Below are 10,854 nucleotides of genomic sequence, written 5' to 3'. Positions count from 1 at the left end.
AGCCACTTAAGTGATGGGGAGGATAAGAATACTGTGAAGTGGAAGGGGAGGAATTATCTTAGCACTCATTGTTGAGTGGTAATTAAGAATGCCAGCGGAAAAAAAGCGGAGCGCGGCTGGGGTGGAGCGGAAGGGGAGGAGGTGGTGTTGCTGGGGTGGAGGGGTGGCTGATGGTTGGATGGTGGTTCGCATGACTGTATCCAGAGGTGCTTGACATGCCATTCTCTTGCTCTGGCAAGCTGTCAGGGTCCAACATGTGATGCTGACACGCAGGACTTATATACCTTCTTCATGACATGACACAAAATGAGTGTGAATATCCATCTGGTAATGATATAATGTGGCAACTGAAGACAAGATGCTTTCTAGGGTTTGAAGAGTGCTATATAGAGTGCTATATATGTCCCCAGCTTACTGTAATCATATCTCACAGACTCACACCTACCATAATCACTTACAGACAGTAAAAGGTGTGTCACACTCAATATAGTAAATCTTTATTTACAGTTTCTCAAGAATTCATCTGTACCACGTTAAAGGCACACAAACATATAAATGTGATTGTATATACAAGTATGTACAGAATAAATAGTTTTAAAATCTACACTGGTACAAAATAAAGCTATGGTGCTCTTACATGTACAGTACAACATTTTCAAGGCTGAATATACTTGGCTTTTGCAAACCAAATAATGATGTGAAAATACATCCTGGATAGGACCCATGCTGTGAGAAAACTGTCAGATAGCTTTGTATATGCAAAATCATCATAATAAGCATTATCAATACAAACCAGTAATGATCCTTCAAAGGTATTTTCAAAAGGAAAACTGATATATTTTCTTTAAAAGGACATTTGATTGTCATGCACTGTCTTCAAAATGACATTTCTGAGAGTTGCAATGTTCTTATCATAATTACACAGAGCTGTTAGGGGAAAAAATCAGAATCTTTTTATAAAATAAGTGTCTTTCTTTCAGCCGTTACTGAAAAATAAATAGACTCTGCAGACCAACCACTAAGTATAAAAGCAACAGAAAAACCATGAGGACAATGCAACTTGTTCATGAATAAGCCAAATGAATGAGCTCAGCAATGAGGTTTTACACATCTGCATGACGGTTGGAATTCTATAAACTATGTGGCACGTGGCACATGCGCATTATGGCTAAACGTTAAAAAAAAAACTTGTAAAGAGGTGCCCAGGAAGAGTGCATGGAAAACTGGACCCTTGCCATAAGTAGAATGTGATGACACCATGTATCTACTTGCTGGGCTAACACAGACAGGTATTAGGGCTAAGTGTCCCTTGGGAGCAGTGCACTCTCTGAAGGAGAAGAACAACAATAAATTAAACATTGTGTCTGCCCTGTGTGGCTCAGCATAAGTTGCCAAGCTGAAAACAAAATGTCAAGAACTTTCAGGTAGTACAGTTTTACCGCAGAATAATTTAGAGAAGGCACTTGGAGTGTTAAACATGAAACCAAGAAATTAGATTTTTTTCTCTATATATTTTACACATTTCCTTGACTTATTTTCTTTGTCATTACCTCACTTGAAAGCTGTTTGGTGCTCCAGTACTTCCAAGTAGTCGGGCTCCGTGTGAAGGTTCGCTTTGAGTTCAAAGTACTCGTTTTTAGTCTGCTCCACCATGACCTTCCTGGGCCGGGTGTACATGAGCGTCTCCATGAGCTTGAGCTCCTTGTGGTGCCCGGGGACCTGCATGTCCAGCCCTGGCTGCAGCTGGGAGATGTTCTTCCTGAGGTACTCCGTGATGCTCAGCTGCTGCAGCTCCCGCTCCCTCTCCAGGACGTTCTTGTACAGAGCGCTCGTGTCCCCCAGGGTCACGAACTCGGTCGGGTACTCCGTCCACGCCTTGAACTTGAGGTGGGGCGGCCCCCCACCGCCGCTCAGCGGCGAGTGGCTCTCCTTGTCCAGGATGCTGTGGCACAGGTGGTGCTTGGCGTCGTCCTGGTCGTACTCGTGCTCTGACTCGTAGTCCTTGTGCTGGGCGCAGTAGGTGGGGTTGCGGCACACCTGGATGACGGGGCTGTGCGAGGTCTCGTCGTACATGCCGGTGCTGTGGCGCGGGGCGGCCACGTGGTGCGTGGTCTTCTGGCCATACATGCTGTAGTGGAGGTGGATGGGGCTGCTCTCGCGCGGCTGCTCCTCCGCCTGCTTCTTCTTGGTCCGCCGGCGGCGCCGGTGCAGCACAAACACGGCCACGCCGGCCGCACAGAAGATGACCGTCAAGAAGAGGACGAGGAGGCTCAGGATCAACACCGACAGGGGAACGGTGTCCATCAGGGAGTTGAAGAACCCCTGAGCTTGGCCGTTTGGTGCAATGGTTGTCTGGATGCTGTCTGTATCCGTAGGCAAGGAGTAGTAAGTGACCAGGCCCGGGCACAAGACCTCGGTCCTTAGGGTCCTAAGATCGGCCTTGGCCGCCTTCTTGGGCGTTTGGCACAGGATGGTGCCTATGATCGTATCCTTGTCCAGTTTCTCGACCCATTGCTTGAGGCTGACTAAGTCACAGCTGCAGTCCCATGGGTTGTCCTCGAGGTAAATCTGCTCGAGGGCATCAAGTTGGTCGAGCACATTGCTCACAGACAGGTGCATGAACAGATTCTTCCGAAGGTTTAGTTTCGTAAGGGGAACATTCCGGAAGATCTGTGCAGGAAGTGTGCTTAACTGGTTGTTATTTATGGACAGCAGTTTCAGATTTGGCAGTGGATTGAACGTGCCTGGTTGAATGTCTTTAATCATATTATATTCCAAATAAAGGTACTCAAGGTTGTGGAGGCCAACAAACATAGTTGGGGTCAATTTCTCTATTCTGTTGCCATTCAGATATAATTTCTTTAAATTACTCAAACTCAGGAATGTCTCATTCTCAACGTAATCAATTTGGTTGTTTGCCAAGTTTAGCAGTTCTAGGCTATCATATGTAACAAAGTCATACTTCAAGAGCCTTTGTATCATGTTTCCAGTCAGAACAAGTTTGGTGGGGCTTTGTTGAAGTACTCCAAGATCAGATATCCTTTGGATGCCTCTGTCTTGACAGTGGATTAAAAACCCCGCGATGGGATGATTGTGACAGGAACACTGGGGGATGCAAGACATCTCGGGAACTTGAGCTGGTGTTGGAATCTTTGCGTCATCTTTGGCCTCAGGTATTTGGGCTACTTTAGACGATGGTGTCACCACCATATCAAGGGACTTGGATGGCTCTTCAAGGTTGATGTCCGCGTGAGACGGGCACAGCACGTCGCGTTTCACTTTCGTCAAAATGTTCCCCCGGAGGTGGAGCGGGTTACTGCACACCACTTCGCCAATGGACGACTGCGAGCGCATGTTCTCGATCCAGATCTTCAGGTAGAGGATCTCGCAGTCGCACACCCAGTCGTTGTCCTCCAGCAGCAGCTCCATGATGCGTCCGATGTGCTCCAGGAAGCCGACGTAGGGCAGCGTCTGCAAGCGGTTGCCGCGGAGGTCCAAGTGGGTCAGGGGCACGAAGCGGAAGATGTTGGCGGGAAGGAACTCGATGGCGTTGTCGTTGAGGATCAGGACTTTGAGGCGGACGAGCTTGCTGAAGGCCCCTGGCTCCACCACTTGGATGGAGTTTGTGTCCGCCTGGAGGTACTCCAAATTCACCAGGCCCTGAAATGTGTCCTCCCGCAGCATGACCAGGAAATTGCTGTTGATGTGCAGTTTCTTCAGGGAGCCCAGGGCGGCGAACACTCCTGGCTCCAGCTCCTGAATGCTATTGCCGCCCAGGTGCAATGTGATCGCATTCTTGAAGTTGTCCATGTCCTCGGCCTGCAACTCCACTAGGTCGTTTCTGTACAGATTCAAATGGAAAGGCAAAGTGGATGGCACTTTGATTTGCGATATCCTGCTAATGTTTCTCTTCTCGCAGTTCATATATAAAACTCCGTCGCGCTCTTCACAGGAACACAGCGACCCGCAAGATCCACCCGTTGTGGTCACAGAGGCCCCGACGTCTTGAGAACTGGCAAGGACGAAAACTGAGCAGAGAAGCAGAACGCAGGCCAGCATTTTTCTCTCTTATGTGTCTGTGGACAGAAGAAAGACAAGCAGTGTGAGAGAAATAAATGAATTCACTCAATGCTGTAAACAACATTTTCAACAAGGAAAGGACAGTGGATACAAAAAAAGAAACAAACACATTGTATGCTTTATAAAATGTCTGCATCTGGGATGGAATAGCCATAAGACAGTATACAGTACACACTGATAATATTTTTATTGAGTGATAATTATGGGTACCCTTTCAACACACAAAGACACAATGATTCACCACACCCACTCCCTTCTGCCTCTATGTGCTTAAATTAGACTCATTTAATTTCAACTACTGCATATCAAAACAGTGTGGGCAAAATCTAACATTCAGCTCACTCAACCTGCACTGCTGAATCTGACAAATCTGTGGAATAAGTGACAGAGTTTATAGTCCTTGGAATGCACTGTTGAAAAAGAAGAATGGTTTATACATAAACAAGCACATTTTTGAATGTGCTATAATCTGTTTTTTACTGAAACAAGTGGGTGTCATTTGTTCCGTGCAGTGCTCGTGTTTGTATATTGTATTTTCACTGTTATCATAAATAAGAAAAGGTCCTCTAAGGCTCTATTTCTTAATTCTCGGGAACAGGAGACAGTTTGGTGGCAAGGAAGATGTTGCAGCATGGCTTGTTCAGATTGATTTCCCCTCTGAAATCAAACATTGATAGGTCGCGTTCATCATCTGACAGCTGGTGGGATCATACAGTGACAGCTCTGGGCAACGCTTATGTTGAAAGATGACACTTATCAAAGTTCCCTTATTCACTGCTTTCAGCTGAAACCAGCTTCGGTAAATAAAATGAGATGAACAAGGCACATAAAAACACTGACAAACACACACATAGACACACACACACACACCATACACACACACACACACTCTGTCACACACACACACATAGACACACACACACACACCATACACACACACACACACTCTGTCACACACACACACATAGACACACACAGACACACACACACACCATACACACACACACACACTCTGTCACACACACACACATACACACACACACACACACACACACATACACACACACACACTCACACACACACATACACACACACACACACACACACACACACACACACACACACACTCTGTCACACACACGAGTATAATTTCACACGTCCACAGGAAAGAAATGACAAATGAACGGCTACATCTCACTCTAGCTGACAACCGCTGGGAGATAACAAATCCCTCCTCCTATTTTCAGGCCGATGTGTGACTTACAGAGAAGAGTCTCCAGCTCCATCAGAAGCCAGTGGAGCTTGGAATTGCCCTCTCATGCATGCTGGCAAAAGGGCTAACTGATCAACAAGCATTTACTGCGCTAGTAAGTGATCATGGTTTAGCGGAAAGCAGAGAAGAAAGAGGGGATAGAAGAAAGAGGATAGAAGAGGTAAGGAGAGCCAAGAGAGTGTCGCTGAACGTGTGAGCGTTCTTTGACAACGCGTGAAAAGCAGATTAAATTGAAGACGCGACGGTCATGGCCTGGAAGGGTCCGTAATCTAGTATAGTCTACACACTGTGACTCATGGCCATTTCTGCAGCACATCAAATGCCCAGCACACTGAGCTCTATTCAAAACCAGTTACCACTGTTCCACTTCTCTAACCCCTCTTCTCTTCTTCTCTTTCTTTCTATTCTTTTTTGGACACACGAGAAGTGACTGTTAAGCATGTCATGTTAGGGTGCAGCTGACTTGCCCCAGGGGAGACAGTGAGGACATCCATCACAGATGCCTACACCTCTGCATCATTGATACCCCGTTATCAGTGAGCTGTCGCTGTGACGACAGCACACGTTGACTAATCACAGAGGACAAAAAGCAAAGGAATTTCCCCGTCCGACACTAGTTCTGTAGAAGTGACAGCGACACATGATGGATTAGTACTCTTGTTCGTTTTAGCGTGACTTGCTGTCGATATATGTAAGATTGCTGGAATGACAATTAAAATAGCATTATTAACCTTACCCTGTCTGTCAGATAGTCCATCTGTGTGTGTGTGTGTGTGTGTGTGTGTGTGTGTGTGTGTGTGTGTGTGTGTGTGTGTGTGTGTGTGTGTGTGTGTGTGTCTGTGCTCACACATAACTTAAAAATGGATTTACTCCAAATGATCAGACAATGTAGAGGCTCCTGCATGATTATCTGAATGAAGACATTAAGTTTCACTTTGTCTTTAATACTGACAATAGGGACAATAGGGTCTGCAGTCACCTAACTGCTCTTGTTTCAACAGTGAGTTTATGAGGATAACGCATTCCCACTTTTACCTACTGTAGAATGCCCACTTTTTGTCACTTTCATAAGAGTTGTGCAGAGCTCTGTGGCTATGCAAATGTATCTTTTTTTCTCCCCCAAATGAGAGTCACTGCAATAGAGTGCTATTCTAAGCAGATGATTAGTGAGCTTCGCTCTCTTGAATGAGCATGTAACCTTGCCAAATCACAATATTACGTTGAAGTGAAACAAGCGAATGAACTGGCTGGCAATGAGGTTTTCCTCACAATTACTACGCACGCCACTAAACAACTTTGTCTTGTCATTGGAGTCACCTCAAGAAGGTCAGCCATTGCAAATTAGCCCACCGAAAGAGCGTTATAATTTAATTGGCTTCATGAGGAAGAATATTTCAGGAAACGGTGAAAGGGTTCGACTGACATGACAAGGGACTGCAAGACAAGCAGCTCATATCCCTGGGGGGGAGGGAAATTTCGAACACTCTCCATTATGCATCATCGAGGTAATCATGGCCAACCATCGCACGCATTTAACAGACGCAGAGGAGACAATAACAGGCAGACTGTTACATCAGAACCTGTCAGCTGCGAAAACCAGCTCCCACAAAGCCCATGTCCACTCATGCGGACATTATACCGTGCACAGATGATCTCCTATTTAAAGATTTATGCAATGAACCCAGACCCCTAAATGACCCAATGAATACTGACCGTGACCAAAAGAGAAAAGAAAAGACAAAAGAAAACATGAAATGTAAAAGAAGAGAGAATATCGAGAGGGAATATTAAGCGCAGCGCACAGCATCCACCACTGGAGGGACTTTGGGTTTTCCACTCATCACATGGACGTGCTAATAATAGGCTGACTACAGTGGGCACGGACCTTCTGCGGGGAGGCGACCGGGATTAAGCCGGCGTGCCTTCCTCCGACGCTCCGCTAGACAAATGTGGCGTGATGATTTCACAGGAATTAGCTGTCAGAACTGCCGGATGACATCAAATATGCTGCTGCGCGGGACAGACGTTCTGCAGACAGCAGATGCACCTCTCTTTGCAAATCAATCCCATGAAGCAACTGGGGGTGTGTGTGTGTGGGGGGCTTGAACCCCCCTCCTCCCCCATCTATCCCGCCATTGAACATCTCTTGTCCCGTCTCCTCTCCTCCTCTAATGTCTTTTTTCACATTTGCCGACTTTGAGAGGCGCAGCACCACCACCACCGTTGCTCCATTCCCAGGCCTAAATAAATGTATTCCCTCAGCACGGGAAGCCTTTTAAAAGGTTGTTTGATAAGGTCTTTGGCTACAGTGTCGCATGTGCTGAAATAAGAGACCTTTAAATAATGAAAGACACATGACTTGTTAAAGCCTTGTCGTACTGTAGAGGCAGCCATTGAGGTAAATTGCACGAGGGGGAGACAAAGTGGCAGGCAGGTTCGACAGGCCCACCGCCTTCACCTGGAGGCCAGATGATACCATGACGGGCAAATTCAGGCAAGCAATTAATCTGACAAATTGAAATCATGTCTACATCTTTCATTGGCACATCCTTACCTTACCCCATAACAAAACAAACTTTCAAAACAACTATCTGTGGCATTACAACCTATTGTAAATTGCATTCATTTCACACTGACACAGACAATAATGTATTGTGAACCAGAAAAAACAATTATATTTCATGGTCCATTCACTGCACTTAAAAGAGCTATTTCACAACATTGATCTATGCCAAGAATCCGAGATCATAGATGTGCGGCTTCATGACAAAGGTGAAGATTACTTTCTTCAAGACGTGACTCTGAGAAACTCCTTTGATGTCTGTAATCAGGCTTTTCATCGAATACATACTGTTTTCTAATGATAGCCTGGCACGCTCTTGCCCTTGAGAAGCACTAAAAAAAAAAGTCAAAGAAGAGAAGAAATCCCACAACAGCAGCAGAGAGTACATCATTATCAAAACCGCCAAACTCAACAGAACACACCTTATGTGTGTTAATCCAAACAGGCCCTCTTGTGTGCGTGTGTGCGAGTTAAACAAACAACACTGCCTCTCTCTCACTTTCACTCATATTGTGTCAGAGGCAGGCAAATAGGCAGGCAGTCTGCAGAAGAAGGTAACCTACAGCAGTCAGCTGATGGTTGTTCTGCGGTGCACCAGGGTGGGGGGTTATGGGGGTAAACTGCAGCCTTGGGGGCTGAGGGTCTAGGGGACAGGGGAGGGGTTGGCAGGCAGCTGGGCTATGCAAAAGCAGACCAAGGGGGCAAAAAGAGAGGGCAAATCAGCGATGCTCAATTATGTCATGCACTAATCGGAGCTCTGCAGATGGCCCCTGCAATGTTCCCTGGCCAATTAGTGTGTGACAATATGCCCCGCGCTGTGGGCAGAAAATGATGTCCTTGCCCTGAGGGGATGCCACTAAACCCAAAAGAGTGTGTGCATTCCTTGAGAAGGAGACAGAAGGGAGGGAAAAAGGCAAATCCAAATAAAAACACCCTTGGTCGCACTCTCCAGGGAAACTCCATCCCTCTTGTGCATTTACAGAGGAAGGTCACACCACTCCTGTTTAACCCTGAAAATGCCAGGGAGGAAGAGTTGTGCTGAAAATGCCTCTTGGGTAACCCTGAGACTACCTGAGAGCTGTCAAGGCTGACATCATAATGCCCAACATATCCATTATTAAAGCATACAAAATACAATTATATTAAGCTTGCTTATTACTTTATTTGCAGTAGTTTGTTCTTTTCTTTTTCTGCTATGAAAGTGTGTAGAAGATCTGCTAGAAGCAAATATGTTTACAGTATTTAAGTTACGGTGATGTGCAGTAGTCTTCTTGTGTTTGTTTGTGTGTGTGTGTGTGTGTGAGAGAGAGAGAGAGTGAGCGAGTGTGTATGTGTGTGTGTGTGTGTGTGTGTGTGAGAGTGAGTAAGAGAGAGGCAGGGAGATAATGTACACTTGCAGCTTTGCATTTCAGTTTAATAGATTTTGTGAACATACAAGAAAGGCTTAACCCATGAGTACATGATTGCTCACTCAGTCATACATGTATACATTTGAAGCACACCCAAGAGAAATAACGTTTAACAATATCCTCATGCAATTAAGTCATGAAGTTGGGCTTATTCTTGATTAGGACGCAGTCTTTTGTAATTAAGTTAAATCACTCCCTAAGGGCCACTTCATGTCTTCATGTTCAAGTTTTCTTTTTTTACCTGTACTTGTACTGAAACCATGGCGCAATCATTACTGGCAGGCTAAAATGCACGTTTTACATTCTGTACATTCTCAAACGCAAAACATGCAGTTTAACTTTTGGAGTACCGATTTTGAGGTAGCCTTGAAAAATGTTGTTGAAAATTTCCTGACAGACTATCGGCAAGTAGTTGCATGAGAGAGAAACCTTCACACGCGTCAAACTGCGAGCCTTGACATATCCGGCTTTCTGAGACGCATAGGCTATATGGTCATGCTTGGATGAGCTTATTTTAGCCCTTATCGCTAGTTTCGGGGTATTGTTCTAGTCATGTGTAGTATGAGATGCAAGCATAGATACAGGTCCAAATACAGCTGATAAGTAATCATTTCAAGCCCTCGAGGTTGACTGACTTTACTCGTAAGGGGCACTTACCCAATGCGCTGCGCCACAGAGAGTCAGTAGTTAATCCAGAGATTGCTTGGAAGACCACAAACGATATGGTGCATTTCAAAAACCGCATGAACAAGCCAAAATAAAGAAAGTTCTTTGCGGTCCTCCGTCTTCAAAGATAACCATAGCCAGAAATGCCCGCGTGCGCGCTAAGCATCACACAGTAGGAAAAAGTCGCATACATTCTCCTGGTGTCAAACTATCCAAATGTCCTCCTTCCGATCCGAACAATTCACTTATCTTCACCCGAGCTGTGTGCGTTGTGAAAATTTGACCTCACTTATAGTTTATCCCCGTAAGCTCCGGATATTTAGTGCTCCAGTTCAGCATTGATATTCAGAAGCGGTCCTGCGTCTGTCCACTTCCTTTCACTTGACAAGCCGAGAGACTGCCAACAGCTACTAGGTTAGGCAGACGTGGAAACAGAGACTTCTTGGCTTCTGCCTCTGTCCATTAGCCCCTGTCGATGTGCGTGCTCTCGCACCACGGAGCGCTCCCCCCTGTGTTCGTCTCGGCTCCTCCTTCCACACACACACAGTGGCTAATTTACCAGGAGTGAAGACACAAACCTATCACACCAAGTAACCGTGTCCCCTAGCTTTCACGCGTTTTTTTGTCTTTTAAGCTAATATTCATTATTTTGACTGATTAATGAACGTGGATAAAGTTGGTCTTATTTGCACAGATACCTGCAACTTCAAAACATGAATGAGACATTAACCTTAACCATTTTCCCTACTGCACTCAAATTAGTTGGATTATTGATCCATTCTTCATGGTGGTGTTTTGAGCTTTAGAATGACATAGAAACACTATACAATCCTGAAGGACAAGTTATTCCTGTTGGATAACGT

The 10,854-nt window shown here is 45.4% G+C and overlaps 1 protein-coding gene across 1 annotated transcript; it reads right to left on the bottom strand.

Moving 5' to 3' along the window:
- Positions 1-485: 485 nt before the first annotated feature.
- Positions 486-10,440, bottom strand: slitrk6 (SLIT and NTRK-like family, member 6). The gene is made up of 2 exons (XM_048234211.1): positions 9,983-10,440; positions 486-4,076 (listed from the first exon to the last, which is right to left on the bottom strand). Exon 2 carries the CDS (start codon positions 4,057-4,059, stop codon positions 1,552-1,554), a length of 2,508 nt encoding a protein of 835 aa, XP_048090168.1. The 5' UTR covers positions 4,060-4,076; positions 9,983-10,440; the 3' UTR covers positions 486-1,551.
- Between the last annotated feature and the right edge of the window lie 414 nt (positions 10,441-10,854).

This window comes from Alosa alosa, chromosome 23, assembly GCF_017589495.1.
Source record: "Alosa alosa isolate M-15738 ecotype Scorff River chromosome 23, AALO_Geno_1.1, whole genome shotgun sequence".
Classification (NCBI taxonomy): Eukaryota; Metazoa; Chordata; class Actinopteri; order Clupeiformes; family Clupeidae; genus Alosa; species Alosa alosa.
The sequence above is the reverse complement of the archived record's forward strand: the minus strand, read 5'-3'. Positions and strand labels throughout refer to the sequence as shown.